This window comes from Aspergillus aculeatus, assembly GCF_001890905.1.
Source record: "Aspergillus aculeatus ATCC 16872 unplaced genomic scaffold ASPACscaffold_7, whole genome shotgun sequence".
Taxonomy (NCBI): Eukaryota; Fungi; Ascomycota; class Eurotiomycetes; order Eurotiales; family Aspergillaceae; genus Aspergillus; species Aspergillus aculeatus.
Window position 1 is genome coordinate 1,242,819 of NW_017962982.1, and position 23,471 is coordinate 1,266,289.

At 53.8% G+C, this 23,471-nt stretch overlaps 10 protein-coding genes across 10 annotated transcripts; 4 read left to right on the forward strand and 6 right to left on the reverse strand.

Moving 5' to 3' along the window:
• Positions 1 to 336: 336 nt before the first annotated feature.
• ASPACDRAFT_1856000 (DUF3632 domain-containing protein) lies at positions 337 to 1,348 on the forward strand (the record flags this gene model as incomplete). Its single annotated transcript, XM_020197464.1, has 1 exon — positions 337 to 1,348. One exon carries the CDS (start codon positions 337 to 339, stop codon positions 1,264 to 1,266), a length of 930 nt encoding a protein of 309 aa, XP_020056766.1. The 3' UTR covers positions 1,267 to 1,348.
• A 1,523-nt stretch (positions 1,349 to 2,871) lies between these two features.
• ASPACDRAFT_1856001 (uncharacterized protein) lies at positions 2,872 to 4,439 on the reverse strand (the record flags this gene model as incomplete). Its single annotated transcript, XM_020197465.1, has 2 exons — positions 2,872 to 3,389; positions 3,504 to 4,439. The coding sequence occupies 2 exons, from the start codon at positions 4,437 to 4,439 to the stop codon at positions 3,363 to 3,365; spliced, it is 963 nt and encodes a 320-aa protein (XP_020056767.1). The 3' UTR covers positions 2,872 to 3,362.
• A 773-nt stretch (positions 4,440 to 5,212) lies between these two features.
• ASPACDRAFT_43016 (uncharacterized protein) lies at positions 5,213 to 8,956 on the forward strand (the record flags this gene model as incomplete). Its single annotated transcript, XM_020201192.1, has 5 exons — positions 5,213 to 5,647; positions 6,779 to 7,349; positions 7,599 to 7,818; positions 7,886 to 8,240; positions 8,309 to 8,956. 5 exons carry the CDS (start codon positions 5,213 to 5,215, stop codon positions 8,954 to 8,956), a joined length of 2,229 nt encoding a protein of 742 aa, XP_020056768.1.
• Positions 8,822 to 10,251, reverse strand: ASPACDRAFT_1888127 (uncharacterized protein). The gene has a single exon (XM_020198474.1). It carries the CDS (start codon positions 9,981 to 9,983, stop codon positions 9,081 to 9,083), a length of 903 nt encoding a protein of 300 aa, XP_020056769.1. The 5' UTR covers positions 9,984 to 10,251; the 3' UTR covers positions 8,822 to 9,080.
• Positions 10,252 to 12,054: 1,803 nt separating this feature from the next.
• ASPACDRAFT_1869062 (SDR family oxidoreductase) lies at positions 12,055 to 12,951 on the forward strand (the record flags this gene model as incomplete). Its single annotated transcript, XM_020197924.1, has 1 exon — positions 12,055 to 12,951. One exon carries the CDS (start codon positions 12,055 to 12,057, stop codon positions 12,949 to 12,951), a length of 897 nt encoding a protein of 298 aa, XP_020056770.1.
• A 1,104-nt stretch (positions 12,952 to 14,055) lies between these two features.
• Positions 14,056 to 16,052, reverse strand: ASPACDRAFT_118689 (adenosylhomocysteinase). The gene is made up of 5 exons (XM_020196190.1): positions 16,001 to 16,052; positions 15,816 to 15,948; positions 15,637 to 15,763; positions 14,976 to 15,577; positions 14,056 to 14,928 (listed from the first exon to the last, which is right to left on the reverse strand). Exons 1-5 carry the CDS (start codon positions 16,037 to 16,039, stop codon positions 14,480 to 14,482), a joined length of 1,350 nt encoding a protein of 449 aa, XP_020056771.1. The 5' UTR covers positions 16,040 to 16,052; the 3' UTR covers positions 14,056 to 14,479.
• Positions 16,053 to 17,162: 1,110 nt separating this feature from the next.
• ASPACDRAFT_43020 (uncharacterized protein) lies at positions 17,163 to 17,599 on the forward strand (the record flags this gene model as incomplete). Its single annotated transcript, XM_020201193.1, has 3 exons — positions 17,163 to 17,324; positions 17,405 to 17,442; positions 17,509 to 17,599. 3 exons carry the CDS (start codon positions 17,163 to 17,165, stop codon positions 17,597 to 17,599), a joined length of 291 nt encoding a protein of 96 aa, XP_020056772.1.
• Positions 17,600 to 17,758: 159 nt separating this feature from the next.
• ASPACDRAFT_1880766 (uncharacterized protein) lies at positions 17,759 to 18,930 on the reverse strand (the record flags this gene model as incomplete). The annotated part of the gene is made up of 4 exons (XM_020198216.1): positions 17,759 to 17,799; positions 17,851 to 17,943; positions 18,010 to 18,224; positions 18,303 to 18,930. The coding sequence occupies 4 exons, from the start codon at positions 18,928 to 18,930 to the stop codon at positions 17,761 to 17,763; spliced, it is 975 nt and encodes a 324-aa protein (XP_020056773.1).
• A 720-nt stretch (positions 18,931 to 19,650) lies between these two features.
• Positions 19,651 to 20,531, reverse strand: ASPACDRAFT_60264 (uncharacterized protein; the record flags this gene model as incomplete). The annotated part of the gene is made up of 2 exons (XM_020203543.1): positions 19,651 to 19,823; positions 19,913 to 20,531. 2 exons carry the CDS (start codon positions 20,529 to 20,531, stop codon positions 19,651 to 19,653), a joined length of 792 nt encoding a protein of 263 aa, XP_020056774.1.
• Positions 20,532 to 21,444: 913 nt separating this feature from the next.
• Positions 21,445 to 23,175, reverse strand: ASPACDRAFT_78316 (U4/U6-U5 snRNP complex subunit PRP31). The gene has a single exon (XM_020205161.1). The coding sequence runs from the start codon at positions 23,082 to 23,084 to the stop codon at positions 21,582 to 21,584; it is 1,503 nt and encodes a 500-aa protein (XP_020056775.1). The 5' UTR covers positions 23,085 to 23,175; the 3' UTR covers positions 21,445 to 21,581.
• Positions 23,176 to 23,471: the final 296 nt, after the last annotated feature.

Consider the following 23,471-nt stretch of genomic DNA (forward strand, 5'->3'; position numbering starts at 1 on the left):
CAGTGTTGATTGGGGCCGGTTGGGGCCGGTTGGGGCCGGTTGGAGGTGCAGGGCTGACAGCTTACGATTCGGCCACTAGCATTCATGCTGTACATACGAAGGGTCACCAAACCGTCGATCTCCAGACTAGGACACCCAACAAAATAACCTCAAAGAGATTGCTTCCGGCGGTCGTGGCTGACTGACTGTCTCGGTTAGTCCAGGTAGTGCTTACCGCCATCGACTAATCATTAACCATTTAAAATGAGTACCCATCGTGTGCATCTTCTACCTTGTTTCATCAACCAAAACAACACCACACTCATCAACTCCCCACCGACCTCCACACCATCGACAATGGAGGCCTTCCTGGAAGAATTCGGCTCCGAGCTCCTGGAGCGACCGGAGGTCCAAGTCCTTGCGGAGCTCCTCCAGAAACCCGATGCCTCTCCTACCGCGGCCGTCCAACGACTCCTTCAGAGCCGCGAGATCCCACCGCAGAAGGGGGACGAGTCCCCGAGCAGCAACAACACAAACGGCGCAGGCAATCATGCTTGGTTTACGATGTTCCCGCTGGTCGAACTCGCGAGTCTCACCCCGGCTGCGCAGCAGGCCAAGCTCATCGAGTTCGTCGCCCAGCTTCAAAAGACTCCCGTCATCGACCCGGTCACGGCGCAACCGCCGACAGTGGCCGATGATCTGAAACTCTGGACCGACCTTCCCTACCTCCGCATTTACTTGGCCGATAGATCTGGTTTCCGTGCGTGGACCCCCTCCCTTTCTCTCTTTCCTTTCTCCTTTCCGCCGCTGTTTGGCTCGTTCGCACCCACCTCCGCTGACTGGGACCAAGCAGGTTATGTTAAAAAGGCATACCCCGAGGCAGAGGAGTATCCCCCAGCCGAGGTCCGGGAGTGGGAGAACCGGAACGCGTTCATGGCGCAGCTGACGGCCGCGGCGGATGAGCTCAGCCATCCCATGGACTTCTCGCTCTATGGCCTGTACGCGTGCCGGAGCGCATTTGAGGAAAAAGAAGAACCGGTGGAGGAGGCGGTGCGCGCGGCCTGTATCTGGTTCATCTATGCCGGAGCGCGGATGTGGGAGAATTGTCAGGCGCGGCGGGGGTTCGGGGATAGTCCGGATGACCCACGCTACTTCGATCTGCCCCGATGGCGGCGCTGGGAGGAGGGACTGCAGGCGGCACGGCGCGAGTTTCGTCGGCAGAGTACGCAGGAGCTGATCCAAACGGCATTGATGGAACTGGGAAGGGCCCAGAGCAGGATACACTGAGGCTTCCATAGATCAGGTGGAAGGTGTAACTCTCGTGGCGTTTGGTCCTTATAGTCTAGTACAGTAGTTCTACTTTTGAACTTTGGGGCTCACATTAGGCCAAACCTGACCTGTGGCGAGGCCTAGTGCCGAGCTTCACGAGAAGTCGCCATCAGGTGACTCCTGGTCAACTGTGCTGATTAGTAGATTCTACAGACTATATAGTGTACTGGTTGGTTGATTGGCTGCTGTACTAAAGATAGATTATATGACTGAGGATATATTTTATGATATCTGTTTTTGTTGCTGCTTTTGCTCGCATGCTTTGGCCGACGCTTATCAAGAGTCACCCGAGGGCCAGGACTCTGAATTCTCAATAGCTTTCTTTATCCCTCCAAGTATTGGAGAAAAGTCTAACAGAGTAGAAGGTGTTCATCACAATCCGACTTCCAATCGGTCTCACACCCACCTGGATGCCGGCGGAGACTAAGCAGCTTGCGGGCATCCAAGCTCCCCAGCCCACTCACGTATCAGTCTAGAAGCTCTGGAATTGAGTCAAAGCGTGGCTTTCGTCCATAAAGCACCTGCGGCTCCGTGTCAGGCCGGACTCCTCTATAAAGACCATGCGCCATCCCCATTCCCGAATATTCGGGGCGTCGGGGATGTCTTAATCCTCAAGTAGATCCCCTCCATATCCTCGTCTGGACTTTTCCGGCAGTAGAGGTATGCGCTGTGCCACTTCGGATACGACCCGACATTACCAGTGCATAACCACGCCCGCCCGAATCTCTACATCGGGCATCCGGCTCGGGGGGATGATGCTTTGGTGCACACTGGAGTGTTGATCGAGATGACGGTTTAATGTAACCTGAAAAGAGGTGGCAATGACTACTAGTACTAGGTAGAGAGCCGGAAGAGAGCAGGAGCCTCGGTCTTTTAGCCTTGCTGATCACGTGCTGGCAACCCACCACTATCTACAAATTATATTCATCCAGCCATTCATTCATTTATTCAAAAAGAACTACTATCCCTGAGAGGTGAAGGTCCTAGACCCATGGTCTTCTGTAGGCGGGCGGGCAACTTAGTAGGCCTAAGGTTTCGTCACAATACCGGCCTGCATATGTACACATACAATCTCTCCTCCTCTTTTTGCTCAAGCCGGTGTACATGGCTCTGGATCTCGTGATCTGCATCAATGCTGATAGGCAAGATTGCTCGGATTTTCTCGCAGCTGGGATGTTTTCTCTATCCCGGTTTGGATGATCGATCGATCGATAATATAGCAGTTTGTCCTGGGGGAGGGGGGACAAAGCGGCTGTCGCTGACAATGCTAGCGGCATTTGTGCTCTCCCAAGTAACATTATAACCTATCACTCCTTCTGCCTTGCCGGCTCTCATCGGGTATCTCAAAGAATCCCTGTGGTGTTTTGTTGAAACTATTACAAATGAACATTTGCGATGGCTGACCCGATCACTCCGCCTACGTGCTACATAATAACCTGCTCATTAATAGATGTAAGCACATAACTATATGGATATCCAAATATAGTCTTAGAACCTAGTCTTTTATTCTCTATTATAAACATCAGCTTTATCTATATGATAAGGCTTATGCATTATACGGATGTCCCGATATATCTTATAATTAGTTATCTAGCAGAATCTTACTGTGGCTTGATGTGCCCTTCACTCAAGCAAGATCAACAGGATGAACTTCACTATCTTGGACAGCCCTCCATAACAACTCCGAGTCTCTGCACTGATGCGGATGTCCCAACCCATCAATGACCCAGACGAGGAAGAGCTCAGCAGCAGCCACGAGTACTGTCTTTCTCTGGCATGGAAGCTGTGCCTCCTGTTGCTGTTGGATTTTAGCGACCCTCGCGCCTGTGTGCTTACACGTTCCATTACAAAATTTATTCATACGACGCCGCCCCTGGTGCTCGACTGGAACAGCAGCGATTGTTGAATAACAATTTGATGATAGTAAGACTGGTACCAGAAGCATGAAAGATCCAACACAATCCTCCCACGACTGGGGTAAGTAGCCGTCGATTGTGAAGTGATGCACCTAGATGTTCTGATGATGTTACGAGTCATGTAGCGTTGTTTTCTTGTCATGGATTCGGCTTAAGGAATGTACGCTAAAATACCCAACAGGCTCAGCAAGAATTTCAAACCCACTCATAGACTGAAGAGGGTAGGCAAGACAGAAAGAGGAGGGGGGGGTGGGAAAAGCAAAACAGCTAAAAACGTACCTTGGCCGACCTTTGCCCTGCAACAAACCGCAAGAAACTGGATGCATTAGCTACAGGACGAGCGTGCAATCTGTAGATACTGCCCGGCGGCGACTCTACCTCCAGCGCCGGGGGTGGCGAAGGCCCTGACACAGGCTGAGCGGGTGTGACGATGGCCGGTGGGGGCGGCGGGGGATCTTGCGTGGACTTGCTGGGCTTTTTGTATCGATACGAGGCTCTCTGGCCATACCAATAGGTGACTGGCCGCATCGGTTTCTGGTATTGGAATGTTGGGGGGCTGTAGTACATGCTATTCGGTGAGTCCGAGGTTGTGGGCTTCCGCAATTCGACCGTCACCCCAGGCTCGGTGGATGGAAATTGATAAAAGCCCGGTCCGCCTTCTGACGCGGGAACAGAGTGGACCTTGGGGCTGCGTTCCTTGGCCGTTCTTATGGGGTATGTCCGAGCCGAGTATGCTGTACTTCTATGTCGTCTTGGCCTGGGGCGATCGGAAGTAGTGTTTGAGCCTTCTTTTTCCCCTGAAGCCGGCTCGTTGGCGGAGACATAGGATCTCTCCGACGAGAGATCTGAGTCAGGACTCTCAAAAAGTTCCCCGTCAAAAAGCCCGGTTGGGACATGGGGGATTTCTTCCGCAGGTCCTTCCGGCACCACACTGGGAGGGCGAACCTCGGCATAATCTGAATATTGATGACGTTCTATCTCCGAATGAACTAGTGAGATGCTAATCTCGTTGGGAGAAAATGCTCTCTGCAATGATTCGACCTCTTCCGATGACAAAGACTTGGAACTAGCGCCAGATGAAGTAGAACGATGGCTCGATGATGAAGACCTCAACGAGAGTCTGATGCTCTTTGAGCCGCCAGATCCTTCTATCGTGCCTTCATGACGGCTTTCTCGGAAGTCAACGTGGCCTGGAGGAGCAGGCCTGTGAGACATGGCTGCAGATGCAGACGAAGGGGGGGCAGTGTGTCTCCTGCTTGATTCCGGTGACTTTGTGTAAGCCGAATTATTCCGTGGTGGGCGAACCCTGTTGTTGGATTGCCTGCGTTTCGTTCTTGGCTGAGAAGGAAATCTCGTGGAATGCCCGGATAAGATCCTAGTATCCGTGACATCGGATGGCTGCCACGTGAGAGTATCAGCTGCTTGATCTGTCTTTTCCGATAGCGGAGGAGGCTGGATTGTTACTTCAGCTGGCAGTTGAGTATTTTGCTCAGAAGTCGGTCTTGGGGCTGCAGTTGGGAGACTTTTCGACTGTCTTTGTTTTGACCTTTGCTGAGAAGAAAATCTTGTCGGGTGCTGTAGTGGATTTTCTGTAGCTGCGACATTGGACGGCTGTTCTATATCAGTCTTAGCCTCGGCCTCGGCCGCTTTATCTGTTTCTTCTTGCAGCGGAAGAGGCCGCGCCGTCGTATCAGTTGCTAGTGGAGTATTTTGATCAATTGTCGACTTTGGGGCTGCAGTTGGGAGACCTTTGGACTGCCTTCGTTCTGACCTCGGGTGAGAAGAAAACTTGGTTGAGTGCTGTGGTAGATTTCCAGCGTCTGTGACATTAGAGGGCTGTCCTCTGTCGGCCTCCGCCGCTTGGTCCGTCTCTTCTTGCAGCGGAGGAAGCTGGGCCGTTGCATCATTCGCTGGCTGAGTAGTCTGATCGATTGCCGATCTGGAAGCTGCAGCTTTGGGACCTTTTGGCCGCGGAGAGCTGGACTTCGATGAACGAGCAGGGTCTTTGGCCGATTTCCCGGTCGCCGGTCGCGGGAATCGGCTGGCATGGGTGGAGGCTTGACAAGGCCCGTTTCGCCCGTCTCCAGTCACTCCTTCTGGAGACGGAAGGGATGCTTGAGTTTCCGGCTGTTGATTCAGTGAACCTTCATCCAAGTCTGCTTTTGTTGGTGCCTGCTGATTGGAAGTGTGGCTGGGGCCAGCGCCGCCGGGTCGCGATCCAAGTGCTTCTGAGCGGTCTGTTGTATCAAATGGCAGTTGCTCTGCGCGAGCGTTTCCCCCAGCATTTCTCTTCTTTCCGGTATTGGCCACCTGAGATGTCTTGCCGCCATCACCTGATTCAAGGGTCGCGTTCTTCGCTGGTTCTGGTTGCTCTTGAGCTCGAGAAGAATCAGGCGGATGCTGCGGCGGTGGTTCGACAGAAGGTAGAGGATCACCACTGAAGGGGTCGGAGTGTCTCGGATCCGGTGATGGTGGGGGAGTCGGCCTCGGGGTTGAAGTCCCCGAGGGATATTTACTACTTGGGGACGGGCTTGAGCCCTTTGTGAGTATGGATCGATGACGATAGTAGAGCCAAACGGTGACGAGAAATACAAGCCCGAAGAGTGACCCAAAGACCGCACCAAATTTCCCGGAGAATGTGGCAGACGAGGAAGATCGCACGTGAATTGTGGAGATTGAGTGATGGGGTATCGCTGTAGGCGGTGCTCGCGCAACAGTAGTGAAGGTCGAAGGCGAAATGGCTCTAGGCTCTTGGGATGGTTTCGAAGAAGCACTGGAAACAACCGGGCGGCGGAGACTTCCATTGGATAATGAAGAAATCGGTTGCATGGAGGCTTATCACCATCATATACTCATAGATGAAGCATGGAGTAGTCATAAAAGGCAACCCTTTGTCACAATTGGCATTGATCTCATGGAAGCGACTGGCAGTTTCTCTCGTATGCTCTGAAGAAACACTGGGACATCCCATATAGTTATATCTACGAGGCTGGAAGACCTCTTACTCTCTGATCGCTGACTCTCACTTCCAGCCACAGAGATTTTCACCAAGTCGCTTGGTGCTATTTAGGCGCCGCACAGAGACTATCACTATTTCATGCACCCTGTTTAGTTATTTAGTGCTTACGCACCAACTGTGGCAGAAGAGGGGTAGTTAACTAGCCAACGTAGTAGTTAAGTTAGTAGTAACTTATTTAGTTAAGTTAGTTGACTAACAGTACATGACTAAGCACAACAGGTCTTGCAAACAATTGCACATTTGATGCCCAATCTTTCCCTTCACCTGGGTTATTTCAAGGCGTGGTGAGATGAGGCTGAGGATAATTTGACGACCTTGCTGCAATTCTCTGGAAAAGGACCGCGTACAAACTTATTCTTTTGCCGCCAACAGCGTGAAGGACCCAATGAATCGCCTAGATGAGAAGGCCAGATGCCGTCGACAGATTGAAACACTTAACCGGGCAATTCAGCTCAATAGAGAACACAACTGGGAGGCAAGTTGCAAGTTGTGGCCGGGAATAATTCAAGAGCAGGAATCACTGAATCCCCAAAAGACAAGTAACATCCTGAAACTGCGCGGCCACTATGCGGAATGTCTCTTTGGCCTGGAACGTTTCGCTGAGGCAGAATCTTATAACCGGGAAACCCTGAGAGGTTGGCTGGCGTTGGGAAAGGCTGATGGCAGCAAAGGAGCGGCGAGAACTCGGGTCGAGCTGGCCAAATGCTTACGCGAACAACAAACAGACAATGACACTCACAAGCTCGCTGAAGCGATCGAGTTGCTGGAAGTGGCTTTGGATTACTGGTCCACACAGCCAGAGAGTTTGCAGCAGACAAAGTCAGTCGTCGAGCTTCTTGCGGACTCAAGTGCACAGCTCTTACGGCACGAAGACGCACTGAAATGGGACCGACGGACTCTTGCCTGCTTGCAGCAGCAACTGCGACAGGAGACAAATCACCACGGGAACGAAGGTAGTATTCGTGAAAATATTATCGCGGTTCAAATCGAGATCTTCAAAGATCTTTGGGAATTAAAAAGGTTCGAAGAAGCTGCCTCGGTATACAAGACCGTGCTCCGCGACGGAGAAACCCCCCCTCATGGGCTGGACGCCCCGCTGCTCAACCGTCAGCGCATTTTGCAAAATTGGAAGCGAGTGACCAGAGTAGTTATTATTAGTATACATGTTGCTCACAGGACTGCTGTACGAGAGAAGTGGTATTGCCTATGCTTTTTCGTCTTGTCGATTGTCCGAATCCAAAGGACCGCAAAAGGGAGGTTATCTCGGAGACTCGCTCGGCAAAGGTGGAAACGGGTAACCTCAGTGATCAGGGTGGTTTCCAGAGTCATGATTTCCATTCACGATCTGGCTACAGCTCAGAGTGAGGCAGCTACACGATTAGTAGGAAAGTGGGACGATGAGGCAGTAGAGATAACGCCCATTTCCTTTCCGGGGGCTTGGCCGGAAGACGAGGATGCAGCGGTGATTGTGACACCCGACAGAAATTGCATGAGGAACGAGGAGACTATAGGGGAGGAGGATTATACGGATGAAGATGGAGAGGCGACCCTCTTTGACTGTCATGACTCACAACGGTAAGTCTACAGTTCCTCTCACACGGGAAACAACTATCGTATACCTAACCCGGCACGTCCGCAACAGGTCCGATGCGACTGAAAAATGGATGAAAGACTTTAGTGCATTTTGCAAAGTCCTCATCAGTTATAGTCGAGATGAGAATGTGAAGATTAGGGTTGCAGTGCTTGACACCGGGATTGATGGTGAACATGCGTTTGTGAAGGCCCGTTGGCACCGACAGGAGCTCAAAGACCAGGGATACCAGGACTTTTCGGCGGAACCCGCCGGACTCGATGCTTGTGATGTTGATGGTCACGGTACTCATGTTGCCGGTCTAATTCTCAGGTTCGCTCCCAGCGTCGATCTATATGTCGCCCGAATTGCAACCCGGAGGGAAGATCTTCGTCACGACCGAGAGATTCACAATCGAGTGGCAAAGGTCAGTGGAAGGCCGGATCGTTTCCCCAAATTCCAATCCTCAATAGAAATACTCATCTCATCACACAGGCTCTTCGACACGCCATGGACCAATGGAAGGTAAATATCATTTCCATGTCCTTTGGACTCAAACAAGAGACGTCCGAGATCAATAGACTGCTTCGCGATGCGTACAACAAAGGAGTTGTGGTTTTCGCAGCTGCAACGAATGATGGTAACCGGCGATCAGTGGCCTATCCAGCCAAGGCTCGGTCTGTCTTTGGCATCCATGCCGCTGATGGCCATTGTAAGCCAGCTGCCTTCACACCCAATGCTCGAAATAACGATCTGAACTTCAGCATTCTCGGTACTAATGTTCTCTCCACGTGGCCACGATACTCAAATACACAGGACGCAGCGACAAAGCCGTCAGACGTGATTGATAATAAGGCCCTCCATGGAAGTGCGAAGTATATGTCGGGGACATCGGTGGCAACTCCTATATCTGCCGCCTTGGCCGCCAACATGCTGGCCTACTGTGAGGTCAACGCGGCTGCGTTGAACCTGAAGGAGACGTTAGATAACTGGGAGTGCATCCGTCGCTTGTTTAAGGGGATGAGTGTGGAGACTGGAAACTACGACATTCTTGTGCCCTGGGAAGGAGCTAGGAGCAGATTTCAGTCCTATAAGACACAATTTCGCAATATCATCTCCACCACACTCAACGAGGATCCCTAAGGTAAGGGGGGAGTGAGAAGAACCAACACATTTGAAGGGGGAAGGGACACACGAGCCAGCTAGTATAAGTTTTCAGAAGAGTCTTGATGATATACAAAGCTCTAACAAGAGACTTATCTGAAAATCAATCGGACCACTTCAAGACCTGGCACTCCTCCCCGGAGCCTTCTTCCTGCACAGTGACCTCCTCAAACCCCTTTGGCACATACAACGATCCCACATCCCACCCCTCCAAGGTCACTGTATCAATCTCTCCCGGTTGCTCTTCTTCCTCGCTGTCTTCTACATCGTCATCAGATTCATCATCATCACCAGTCCCCATCAACTCCCCACCATAAACCTCCTGTGAACCCACCCTCTTCGGATCCCGCCAACTTACAAAGACCTTCCGGACCCGATATGCGAACACAAACTCGTCGCGAACCTGAAAACTCTCGCGAACCTCCCCGTGCCGCTTGAATCCCCCCGTCGGCCCCGCCTGCACCGGAATCCCCGCCAGTGCGGAAGCATCGACCAAGACAGAAGCATCAACCGCGCGTTCTCGCCCACTGGAGCGCTGGAACCGCAGTCCCATCCCCACTTTGATCCCGGTGATCATATATACCGACTTGCCGAGATACCTCCCGCGCTCGAGGTACTCCCTCACCGGGTTGGGGTCTGCGGCCAGCACGCTCCCGAGGACATATTCCCTTTCGGGCTCGATGAATCGAGTCTCGAGCCGGTCAAAATGCCACTCCTCCGTCTCGACGCGACCCGAGCAGATACTAACATCCGCACTCAGCGGCGAGCCCAGCTGTGCGAGGAATGCGGAGGTCACCCCGCCCGATCGGGATTTGGTGGACGACTGCGAACACGTGTAGTCTGTTTGGAGGGCGCAGTGGGTCTTGGGGAGCGGCAGGCGGGCAGGGGCCAGAGGGCAATACGGTTTGCGCAGGTCGGTGATGATCTGTCCCAGGCAGATTGATCCATCCGGGGCGTGGTCCGTGTTGCCGAGGATGAAGTAGGAATGTTTTCTGCTGTTTCTCATGAGGTCGGGGGTGGGTGTGACTCGGAAATTGTTGCAGGGCTGAACAGGTTCTCAGGAAATGTGTTTTCGTATGGTTGTCTAGATCGAGAGGAGGAACATGGGCTCAACTGCTGGGTTGGTATGTACAACTTATATGACTTAAATTTATCACCAAGTCATACTTCCACCCCACTTTGCGAGGCGGCGCTTAGCACGTATTTACTCCCGAACCCAGCTCACCTGCAGTCCTTCAACTCCTACTGGTTCAGAAACTACTACAATCCTTCCCACGCCATTAATCATGGACCCTGTATCTATTCCAAATCGTGCTTTCTGTCGGTTTGATACGTTACAAGGAGGGGTGGTAATGCGCATGCTGAGGAACAACAACAAAGAAGCATAAACATATGTCAGAAGAACTATATTAATAGGTACCAAGCAACCGTGGTGCTTTTCGTATCCCCCTATTCAGGTTGATCTGTATTCATATGCCAGCAGCAATTATTAGTGCAGTACATTTCTGTTGGGGATTTTTATCTCTTTTCCGATTGGAAAGTGTCTTGCTTTTTTCACCTGCGGCCGTGGACTCCGTACATACACCACCCACCCCGCACAGCGAGTGACGTGTCCGCCGCAGATTCGCACGGCGCTCAGTGACAAATATCTTTTGCCGGGCTTATCTGTCATTGAAGAGGGTAAGATATTCTTCCTGTTTTGTATGTACCGCTATTTACCTCTTTGCAATTTGTTGAGGGGTGCAGCCTCTTTAAACTGTACCTATTTCTTCAGCAGCCGATGGGGCGTACACAGCCTGCACAGAATAATTGTTTTAGCACGGTAGTTTGCGGCATTCCTGCCACCCTTCCTTGGTGTTATGTTCAAGACCCCTCTCGTCATCAAAGATAACTGGTTAGTCTATGTATGTAGTATGTGAAGAAAAGCCTCTGCAATATTACAGTCTATCCACCTTGCTACCACAGTGGCATTTATTCTCACTTTAGACCCCCCTTCTACTGTGTAGTTCACAGATCATCGAACAAATCCTACATCTAATTTTACATATATGTGCACTACGAAATCGGGAGAGACAGTTGGCTTTGAGCCTTGATTGCTAGACCGAAAACTGTGGTTTTTTCCAGGGAAAAACTGTGGTCTTCAAGAATTCAAAAGGAGCATTTCCTCCTTTGTGCATTTTTCACACCACGCATGATAACCAGGTCAAGCTGTTGGGTATAGAAGTATAGTTTCTAAGATGGTGACTTGATTCCAGCTCGTCTTATTATTAGTTTGAGTGATGACAGAAAACTTTCAGTTCTCCGTCTGTCAGAGTAGGAGCTGTATGATGCTGCGATAACGCGTGATGCAGTCTTTCTATTTTCGGGTTTTTTTTTTACATTAGTAACAATCTGTCTCTTTGGTTCTTTGGAGTATGCTAGAATCGCAGCATATGTAGTGCATTTATAAATGCAGAACGAACCTTGTAACACCTGGGCCTGATTTTCCCTAGACACCAATGAGAAACTGTACATGCTCCTGCGGCTTATTATCCGGGCGACGTGCGATCTTCTGAAACGACATTAGAAACTTCCAAGTTGGACAACGTGAGCTTGTTAACCCTTCGAACCAGCAGTCATCACCAGCGACCGCTGGTCCGTTGTTTGTCCATGGAATGGGGTAACGACCCTTGCCAGTCGTACCGTAGCAGAGTGTCAAACTTACATAGATTTGATTCCTGCCCTCTATATTTGTACGGCTGCCACGGCTGCTTTACTTAGGCCGGGGCGCGCAAGAGGCAACCCTCAGCCGAAGCTGGAGAAACATGTTTTCACATCAAACTAGGGGATTTCTGGCCGCGGAGTTAACGGACCAGAGAGAACACGACGGCGTTTAAAAACGCAATCTCCGTTCGAGGAATGGTATCATGGGCGAGTGACTTACTATTACTAAGTGAGGCTTCTTTGTGTTCGATCCATGCGAGGGGATAATTACCTACCTGGTACCCACCCAGCAAACGCAGCTCCCTAGCGCAGCTCTCACCTCATCCTCTTACCCCGGCTCTACATACATCTCCGGGTTCCTTTTGAGAACGACCATGTCGGCCCCAGATTCTTCCCTGGCAAACTGGCCTGCGGTGGCTAGCTATGTCTCGACGCGCAAGGACACGTACCCGTTCATCGAACCCGCCAAAGCCGACCTGGCGGGCAAGTCGGTCTTGATCACAGGTGCCTCCAAGGGCATCGGCAAGGCGGCCGCGATCAGCTTTGCCATCGCGGGCTGCTCGAAGATCCTGCTCCTCGCGCGTTCGGACCTGACCGACGTGGAGACCGCCGTCCACCACGCCGCCATGAAGGCCAACCGGCCCCAGCCATTCGTGCATTCCCTGAAGGTAGACGTGACCTCGGAAGGCTCGGTGCGCGCGGCCGCAGAGACCGCGGCAGAGTTGCTCGGCGGCCGTCTCGATGTCCTGATCAACAACGCGGGCTACCTGGAGGAGTGGAAACCCATCGCCGACTCCGAGCCGAGCGAGTGGTGGCGGACCTGGGAGGTCAACATCAAAGGCACCTATCTCGCCGCCCACTTCTTCGTTCCGCTGCTGCTCCGGTCGCAAACGAAGACGGTCATCAACATCAGCAGCGGGGGTGCCCATGTCATGTTTCCAGGTGCGTCGGCCTACCAGACAACCAAGTTCGCCCTCTGCCGCCTCACCGAGTTCATGGACACCGAATACCACCAGCAAGGGTTGGTCGCCATCGCGCTCCATCCGGGCGCCGTCAAGACCGAGCTGGCCATGAACATGCCCCCCGAGAGGCAATCCGTCCTGACCGATACCCCGGAGCTGGCCGCGGACACGCTGGTCTGGCTCGCCCGGGAGCGGCGCGACTGGCTGGCCGGCCGATTCGCTTCGGTGAGCTGGGACATGGAGGAGCTGGAGCAGAAGAAGCAGGACGTTCTTCAAAGAGACTTGTTAAAGTTTCGCGTGGTGATTTGAGTCGGACGGCGTGATCCCGGCCTCATCATTATCTCAGCAACCGTAACATCAGTGAGTGTGCCGAGCTGGCTGAGCCGTAGGCTGCGAGACATCTAGATGTTGGCGGAGTCTATCTGACACTAGCAAGCTTGGATTGTCTTGTATGTTTTCCTGTCTTACCCCTGTGCTCTCCCCCTCTTCATCCCAAGTATACCTCAACAGAAGTAGACAATTATACGCTATGCGTCAAGTACAGTATGACCGTGGAGATTCTTTCCATCAAGAGAAAAGCAATAAAGATATGTACAGTCCAATCCCACCAACCCCAACCACAACCCCAAGAAAAGAGACAAGACACAAACCTGCCCTCTTCAAGAAGACCCCCTCCCCTTCTTCTCCTCCTCCACCTCCCCCGTCTCCCTAAGGAAATCCTGCAACCCAACAGTTCCATCCCACCCCGTCCCCCTCCGTACCGGATCATCAAACCCCAAGTCCGGCAACCCAAGCCGATACTTATACCGCCCATCCCGCACCTCATCCCACAGCACGCCACTGCCCCCATCGCCCACGAAATTAACATGCGCCTCCCACCCCATTCCTCTCCCGTCACCACTTCCCCCCCCAAAACAAAACAAGCAACAAGAAAAAAAATGCGGGGTTGGGAGCAGGGCACACCTAAAAACCACCTTCCGCGTCTTCAGCCCCAGCGCGGCCCAGCATTTCCGGCCCGCCAGGCGTCGAAGGAACTCCTGCAGGAGACCCGGGTGAGGGTAGTATGGATGGTAGAAATGGGGATATCGTATGGTTTAAATGGTTGGGTTGAGGGAGAGGTAGGGTTGTTGCTGTGGTTTATTGGTCTCCTTGAGATCCATGTGCCCAGGTAAGTTCATTGCGGGCTCGGGCATGATTTGCATAAGTAGCTGGATGACGGGTCATGAATCGCATTATGCAATCTAGCACATCTTCCACATGCGAGGTTGCTGCGTACTATCAGATCACCTCCAACTCAGACATAATAAGTCTGAATGAAACAAAATATAACACTACTTTCAAGCAACCCCTTTCTCTCTACCGCCAGATATACAAAGGAATCCTGTTTCCGTCCCTTCCACCGAACACAACCCCCCCCCCCACCCACTCATCGATAAGGATCTCACTGACGGTCTTGTGGAGAAGGGTGCATGGGGAAATCATGGGACATTGTTGTTGAAATGTTGAAAATTGGGCTCACTGCTTTCAGTCTCAAGAGTCAAGAGTACTAGAAGTGGGCATGTACGGTGATGCTAGGCGCACAATCAGAGTTACAGTCACTGCATGCAAACAAACTCATATTATTTATCTTTATGGTATAAAACAACCCAATCAAACCCCCATGCCACTTTTATTCTTGCCGTTGAAGACAATGCTTTTGAGCCCCATTGTTAAAAAAAAGACCCCTTTTATTTGTTTCGTAACATCGTGACCATGTTGAAAAACTCTAGCCGTTCAGGGTATACCGAAATCAATGCCGAACAGGTGTGTATGCGGTGGACACAAAGAAGAAAAACGCTTAGTAGCGGTAGTGGTCGGCCTTGAAGGGACCGGTGACCTCCAGACCAAGGTACTCGGCCTGGACGGGGGTGAGCTTGGAGAGCTTGCCGTTGACGTGCTCCAAGTGGAGGAGAGCGACCTGCTCGTCGAGAACCTTGGGCAGGACGTAGACGCCGACGGGCTTGCGGCCGGTGGTGCCGAACTCGACGTACTTCTGGCCGAAGGCAACGTCCTCAGCCTTGAAGAGAGCGATCTGGGCAAGGACCTGGTTGGAGAAAGAGCAGGACATGACGAAGGAAGAGTGGCCGGTGGCACAGCCCAGGTTGACGAGACGGCCCTCGGCGAGGAGGATGATGTGGTTGCCGCTGGGCATCTCGTAGCGGTCGACCTGGGGCTTGATGTTCTGGACGGACTTGGCGTTGGCCTTCAACCAGGCGACGTCGATCTCAATGTCGAAGTGACCGATGTCTGAGCGATTAGCATATTCTTCGAAGAGAATGAGGCAGAAAACTTACTGCAAACGATGGCGTCGTTGCGCATAACCTCGAAGTGCTTGCCAACAAGGATGTCACGGCAGCCGGTGGTCGTGACGAAGATCTGACCCTGGGGAGCAGCCTCCTCCATGGTGGTGACCTGGTAGCCCTGGACGGCAGCCTGGAGGGCGTTGATGGGGTCGATCTCAGTGACGATGACGCGGGCACCCATGCTGCGGAGAGCATCGGCACAGCCCTTACCGACATCACCGAAACCGGCGACGACGGCGACCTTACCGGCGATCATGACATCGGTGGCACGCTTGATACCGTCGACGAGGGACTCGCGGCAGCCGTACAGGTTGTCGAACTTGGACTTGGTGACGGAGTCGTTGACGTTGATGGCGGGGACGAGGAGCTTGCCCTCCTTGAGCATGCGGTACAGGTGGTGGACACCGGTGGTGGTCTCCTCGGACAGACCGTAGCAGTCCTTGAGCTGCTCGGGGTACTTCTCGTGGACGAGGGAGGTCAAGTCACCACCGTCGTCGAGGATGAGGTTGAGCTTCTTGCCATCCTTGAAGGAGACGAGCTGCTGCTCCAAGCACCAGTTGTACTCCTCCTCGGTCTCACCCTTCCAGGCGAAGCTAGCGGGTTGTTAGCGTGGGGACCGCCGGGACGGAGAGAAAATTCAGTGTCAGCTTACACAGGGACACCGGCGGCGGCAATGGCGGCGGCGGCGTGGTCCTGGGTGGAGAAGATGTTGCAGCTGGACCAGGTGACCTCAGCACCGAGGGCAACGAGGGTCTCGATGAGGACGGCAGTCTGGATGGCTGGGCAGGGTTAGCAGCTGGGTTGGAAAAAAGTCACCGAAGCGGAACATACTCATGTGCAAGCAACCAGCGATGCGGGCGCCGGCGAGGGGCTGGTCCTCAGCATATCTGCGGCGGATGGCCATGAGACCGGGCATCTCAATCTCGGCGAGCTCGATCTCGCGACGACCGAAGGCGGCCAACGACTGAAAAGATTATCAGGAGGTGATTGTCAATGCTTGATGGGGCAACACATACGATGTCGGCGACCTTGAACTTCTGAGCGGGGGCGGCCATTGTGATGTGTAAGGAAGACTAGGATGGAGGATTAGCAACAAACACGGAGTTGGAATGATGAAGAGGAATGTCCAGGACAACCTACTAGAAGGATGGGGATAGAAAAAGGGGGGAGAGAGATAAGAAAGAGAAATGGGGGAGGGAGGGAGTAGGAGAAGAGGGGAATCAGGAAGAGAAATAAGTTTGGTGGTGCTGGCGGGGCTGAGCCCAACTTGGGTCCGGAGTAACTGTATTGCCGGTCGCGCCGAATAGACAATTTGCCTACACTACGGAGTACAGTACAGTACACTCCTCTACTACACTACTTTACACAACGCTACCATTGAGCCTAACTAACGTAGTACTCGTAACTATCGTAATAACAGTAACTAAGTTACTTACTGGACTACACTCTCTCTTCCCCCCCCCTCCTCCTACTCTTCCCTCCCCTCCGCAACAAACCCCACCCACTACTCGCCCCCTCATGTCTGCGTTGTCCGAAACCTCCGAACTTGAACGGACATGCAGCTGGATCAGCCTGCGATCTGCTCCGACCACCGCCAGCGATTGGCCTGATGTCCGCCGAACAAGAGGGGGAGCTAGTCCAATTTGCACAGTAGCGCCCTCATCCACTGACAAAGCCCTCTTCAGGTCGAATTCCCAAATCCTCCGGGTGGACATATCAGGATCGGATCCTGGGCCCCGTGGGATTGGCGGTTCGGGGGGTTGAACCTTAGCTCCAAATTTCCACCGCTAATTCGCCGAACGCAAGGGTTAACGTGCAACTTGGCACTTCGGATCTCCGGCGGTGGGATGGAACTTGATCTTCTGGAAGTGCACACAACCCATACTTAATTATTGTCGAGATCTTCATTCATAACGGATCGGTCATGTGTAGTGAACGCGACTCGATGCTTAGATTCTGTCGATGATCTTTTTTGCTTCTTGCATTTGGTGACTTGCAGGTGAGAGCATAATTGCGCTTCTGCGACTACCTTCGGATGTACCGTACAGTAGATCTATGCAATGGCAACACCCCCCTCGAGCCTTGCTTCGTCGTAGTGGTAAATTCGTCTGCTAGCATGGACCTTTCTCACTCCAACCATATTCCCATCTATCCTAGCAATCTCAGTCCCTACCCATTATGAAGCTACTTGCAATATCGACCCTCTGCTCCCTGGTGCTCGCCTCCGCCGTGCCCCTCGCCTCCAAATCCACGGCCCTCGGAGTCGCCCTCGCAGCAGCGCAAAAGTCATGTCAAACGCCCGGAGGGATCCAGATCGCGAATCTCGCCTGTCGGAATACCGTACGTTTGTTCTAGACCCTCGACGATAGGTGAACAATGCACGTATAAGGACAAGGCTGATCAGTTAGTGCATTGCACAGGGCGGAGGCTGGACCGGGGGGTTCTGCGACGACCAGGGGTAAGCTCCTATTGACTGTCTTTCCGTCGCCGGCGATCATATTGAGCTAATTATATCCGATGCTAGGATCTGTCACTGTACCTTTCACAACTCAGATAACGATGATGGGGAGGGCGAGAATGAACAAGCCGAACATGCTGATGCTCCGGCAGGATGACCAGATGGGGAGAATCACACAAAATGCATTCTTTACGTTGCCTCCATATTCCCAATTCACCTATATAAGCCGTCCATTCTTGCAGTATACAATTTCATCTCATCATCGCTTAAGGAAAAACACGACCTTCACAATTTTGGCTCTTAATCTTGCAACCAGCGCTAGACACCATCATTGAACCGATAGAAGTTCATCCATCTCTGCGAATCGTCAGTAAGACCCTAGTCTACGAAAACTGACAGGAAGCCCACCTTATCGTACGGCTTCGACGAGTCGCAGAACCGGATATCCGTAGCCAGACGGATGACATTATCCGGGTCATTATTGACGGTCGAGGCGTGGATCTAGACCGGACGATCAGCATGCACTGCGGAGCCCACCCAGCATCGACGACGACGGCAACAACATACCATATGGGGCTTATGTAGGACGACGTCCCCGGCTTCGTACGCCGCGACCAGCCAGCGACGACCGTGTTCCTTGGCAAACTCGGCCGGAGCTTCCGACAGCAGTGCGTTGGCGGTCATATTCGAGTTGAAGGCCGACCGGGCCTCTTCGTCCGACAGCCCCGCCTGCTTGGCCTTGACTGTGAAGTCGTCCTCGATCTTTTTGCCTACCGAATCACCTGCACAGTACAGTAGCAGTTAGCAAGCCCAGTCCACCCACCTCCCATGGCCCCCATATCCTAAAGAAGATGACATACTATCTTCCAAATAAATCAACCCTCCCCCATTGATCTTCACATCCCCAATCGGCACCCAAGCCGTGACACTGGTGGGCTCCCCATGGCGAATGAAGATCTGATCGTAGTGCACGCCGATGGGCTTGGTGCCCGGGGTGTTGTTGCGCAGCAGGGTGCGCTTGAAGGTGAGGGTGTTGGCGCCCCAGCCGGTGAATTTGGCGACGTAGGCGTACAGGGCCGGGTGGTTGCAGAGCTGGTCGACGTACCAGTCCTTGTAGTGGGCCTCGATGGCGCGGTCGACGAACTCGGCCGCGCTGTCGCCGCCGGGCCGCCCGTTGCCCGCGACGCTGGCCGCTCCGATGCCCGGGTAGTCGTCCGCCGACTTGCTCGGGTTGAAGATCCCCTCCACCGGGTCCGACCCTTCCTTTAGCACCCCCGTCGGCGCCAGGTAGTCGAAGTACCGGCGTCGGGTCTCGAGCACGTCCGCCCGCGGGATCACCTGCTTCAGGAAGAGGTAGCCGTCGGCCTCGTAGCGCTGCCGGAGTTCCTCCACGGGCAGGTTGGGGTCGGACGGCCGCAGGAGGGCGGCGTTCTCGCTGGTGAGGGGGCCGTCGCTGACGGTGATGGTTTCCTGGAGGACTCCGACCATGGTGGTGTTGGTGAGTAATTGTTGAGGGTCACACAGGTCAACTGTACAGATAGTGAGCTGCAGTCAGTCTGGGGTCCAACGGTCCCCTTTGCTTGGGGTCTGGACGGGGGCTTTATATAGAGAAGATTGCCCCGCGCCACGTCCCCATCGTGACGCACGAATGAATAATTCGGAGGTGCCCAGTGCACGGCACGAGTGCAGCTTCTCCCGCATTCTGATGGGCGATAAGGCGGCTCTACAGGGTCTTTCATCCATCCAGAAGCCAGACATTACTCAGGGACTGGTGTCTTTCTCGTATCGGATCATCCGAACCGACGCAACCGAGGGCAATTTTCCCCACATCCCGCGTGGAAAATCTCTCTTTTCGGCCGCCGTCCCTGGACTGCTCCTCCAATGGGAGGATGCGGATTGTGGCGGGCGCGGGGAATGCACCTTCTTTCAGCCACGAGTGGACACTGCGGTGCATTAGTGCGAACAACCAGGTGCCGCTAACTTGGACAGCAGTATAAGTTATCCAGCATACCTCACTTGCACTATACTGTACATCAAACTGATCACAGGGTATATTATGGATAATCTATCGACTCTAAATTCACCAGCTCAAATGCATCATTGAATGAAATGAAAATGCACAACCCATCCAGAACACCCCCACTGCCCAGTAACACCATGAATCACCAAATCCTCTTTTAACCAATTCCACTTCCACCTACTCCCCCTTCAGTTCTCATCCACCCACTCCCCAAACTCCCACCCCCTCACCCCCTCCGCAACCGTCAAGCGCAACGTCGAAAACTCAATCGACTCATACATCTCCCTTGCCGCACCCCGAGCCTTCTTATGCCATGGCCCCAACCCGCCGAGCCGAGCATCCTCCCGACTCCGCCAGATGCCTGTCCACATCATTCTTATTAGCCTCACCCTCCCGTAACCACTCCTCACATGCTATGACAACACCACGGGGGAGAGGGGATAAACTCACAAGTCGCCAAGTTTCTATGACTGGCATCCTTACTCCCAAACCAATACTTCAACAACCCCCCACTGGCCATCGCCTCCTGATGCGAATGCGCATCCAGCAGATACAGCCGCTCGCCGTCGGCGTCGGCGCGTAGTCGCGAGCGGAAGGTGACTACATAGAAGCTCTGCGCGGGCCACGTGCCAGCCTCGTCTTGGAGGGCAAGCTGCCGTAACAGCTCGAACACCGAGGCCCAGTTGAAGGATTCGGTGTAGGGCGCGGTGGCGTAGTCGGGCCGCGTGGGCTGGAGGGTGGTGAGGGCCTGCGCGAGGAGCTGGTTCGCGCGGTCCAGGGTGCGGAGGTCGAGGAGGTGGCCGGGCTGGTTGTAGGGGGAGACGATGAGGTGGGTGTCTGTTGGGAGTGCTGCTGCCACTGTTTTATGTGATGGAAAGCGCAATTGCAGGGCGGCGGCGGCGTGGAATCGGAGGGCGTCGAAGTCGGTGGTGATGAGGCTGTGGTGGTGGAGTGGGAGGGGAGTCTTCCCTGTCCCTGTCGTGGGCAGTATAGGTAGAGCTGGTGCCTCTTCTTCCACGGACTCGGTGTCGGAGGTGGGATAGAGCGGTTTGCCTATTTGGGGGGCCATTGTTCTCTACCTGGTGTCTTTTGCGGTTTGATCTCTTGTGGTCCGGTGTATGGGATGGAACTGCCGCGTTGCTGACGGACAAAGGAAGGATGCAACGAACGCTTGAAGGGATTGGATTGAATTGACTTGGGGGAGGGAGGAGGAAGAAAAAAGAGAACGAGATGAAATGAAATAAATCTACCTTCTTCTCCAGTTCCCTATGGTCCGTCCCACTGTCCCCCCTTCCCATGGGGGGAGATTTCTCCAAAAGCACGCAATATGCCGACAACTCCAGCCGGCAATCACGAAAAAAAAAGGGTCCACATAATTCCCCGTGCGTTGAACAAGACACGCCTCCTCCACCCCCCATTCTCCCCGATATGATCGTCGGCTAGTTTCATGCTTAATATTCTATAGTTATTCTGATTCCCCAGGAGGATACGGCTTGATACAGTGTAGTGCACTTATACACTGTAGTCCTTAACACATCATCAATCTAAAGTAACATCCCGGCTAGGGCTAGAGAACCTTCTCCCTCGACAGTCGCACGTTTTGCCGCCAGCAATGGCGACATTTCCCATGTCCTGCAGAAAATTTAAACTTCATCCCTGTCCCAAGAAATTCCAAACAACCAGTCTCCACCGGTTAAACTGTCACGAACAAATATTCTAGTCTTGCGCCACCACCAATGTGTGGGGCCCTGTCTTGTTGTTTGCTCTGCAAATCGGCAAGCCAGACAATTTCACCATCGTCCGTCGAAACCATGGCTACCTAGTATTCAGTCGGTGGTTTGCGTCACGGGATCGGAACCGACGGCCAATCGTTGACTTACTGAACACTATCCAGACTGTAAATTCCTTTGTTGGGTTCTAGAATGAAAAAAAAAAAAAGGGATTTCGGAAGATGAAACTGCCAAGTCTTGTTTCTTTTTCTTAATTGGATTTTATCATACAGAATTTCTTCGATTGGTATCATGCAGGGCTGCCTAGTCTTTTGTAACGCCGGTAAAATGCTCGTGATCACAAATAAGCAAATAAAGGAAAAAGCCAAAGCGATGTCGCGGAAAAGGTTCTACCGCTTCAGCGGCGGTGGAGGCGGCGCCATCTTGCCGTCGCCGGTGTCCACCTTCTTCTTCGGAGGCATGGCCGGGACCTTGAACCCTCCGTTCTGGCCTTGTGATGAAGAGGGGTTGCCAGGAGTCTGCTGCCCGCCAACCTGAGTGAAGGTTCCGGATTTGAACCACCGGTCTTCCTCCGCCTTGCGCTTGCGATTCAGCTCGGCCTGCACCTTGGGATCAACCAGCTCCAATCCTTGCACCGGCGTAAAAGCAATGGTACTGGCCGTGCCGGCGGATCCACCCAAGGACGTACCGATACCAGAAGCCCGGAGACCCCGGGCCTGGAGGACACTGGCAGTGCCGCTGGTGCCGGGTCCTCCACCAAAGGCACGTAGAGAGGTCGAGGTACCGCTGACGGGAGTCGCCGTGCCCCATCCCTTGCTGTTCTTGCTGAGCTTGGCCCGGGTCCTCTGGTCGATCTGCGTGGCGCGGATGCGGCCGTCGTTCTGCTGGCCAAGCATTCCCAGTCCGACCGTTCCTTCTCCCGTGCCATACCCCACCTCTGCTTCTTCCTTGCCGAAGGCAACCCGGTTCTGCGCTTTGCGGAGCTCCGTCATCGCGACGGCCTCCTTGGCCTTGCGGGCCCGTCGACCACCGCGCTTGCGGGAGGGCTTGTCGTCCGGCGCGGGAAGTGCCTTGGCTCCCGAGTTGGGCGCGGGCTCCGTCAGCTTCTCCAACCGCTGGAAGCACTGCTGCTTGAGCTCCTCGCCGAGGGAGCCGTCGGGGCTGTAGTTCGAGACGTCGGCGCGCGTGGCGAGCACCATCTTGGCCGACACGATGCGGATCGCCTGCCGCTTGAGGTCGTTCGGGATCTCTGAGATGATGGGCGAATTGTAGAGGAAGCCCTGGGCCCGGATGCCGTGATTCGTAGCAAATCCCAGTCCTTCCTTTCTCTTCGAGCCCTGCGCCCCGAGGTTGCAGGCGGGGATCTTGGCCAGCTCGCGTAGACCACCCGTCTGGTTGAGGAACTGCGCCGCCGTCTCCGGGCCGATCAGCGCCGCCAGATTGGGCGCGATCTGGCTCATGCGCGACTGGATGCTCTCCGTCAGCGCGGTGCGCTCCCGGTCGAGCTTCAAGATCCGCTCGCACGTATCCAGCACCGCCTTCAGCTCCGACTCGGTCATCTCCCGGCCTCGCGTCGTCGTGCCCTCCACCGCCACGACCATCAAGGACGGGCCGTCCAGGACGGACCGCAGCGGCACGCCGACCATGTTATCGGCGGAAGTCGACAGCGCTTTGATGTCGTTGAGCGGGCCGTTCTGGAGGATCGCCACCGTCTTGGCGTAGTCAAGCGGCGTCGTGACGAGCGTCTCGAGCTCGGGGAATCGGATCGAGTAGTGATCGCGCAGGACCTTGTGTAGGCGGGTCAGTTCGTCTTGGGTCGACAGCGCGACGTCGAACTCGTTGGTGATCTCGGGCGCCGCTGGCTGAGCGAGCTGCTCCTCGTCCACCACCATGTTGTCATCGTCATCGCCATTTCCGTCGTCCAGGCCATCTCCGACCTGGAGATCCTCGTCGTCATCCTCAAAATCTCGAAGAAGGTCCTCGACGTTCGACATGGTGGAAACCTGCTGTGAGTTGTGATTTATGAATAGACTGAGCCGAACTTGGAGATGGCCGACGTTTTGCCCAGAGGCGCCACTGACCGCCCTATGACTAAGCAAAGCTGCATAGGACAGCTGGAGGCGTTCGGGTGGCGCTACGGACCAAGAGCGCAGGGCTTCCGAATTTGGGTCGGGCGGACAAGTCTCGAATTCCCCGACATCATCAAACCGCGCAGGTGTTGCTTGCTTAGGCACACTGTGAAGATTTTGGGAGAGCTGCTTCGTTGTCGGGATCACTCT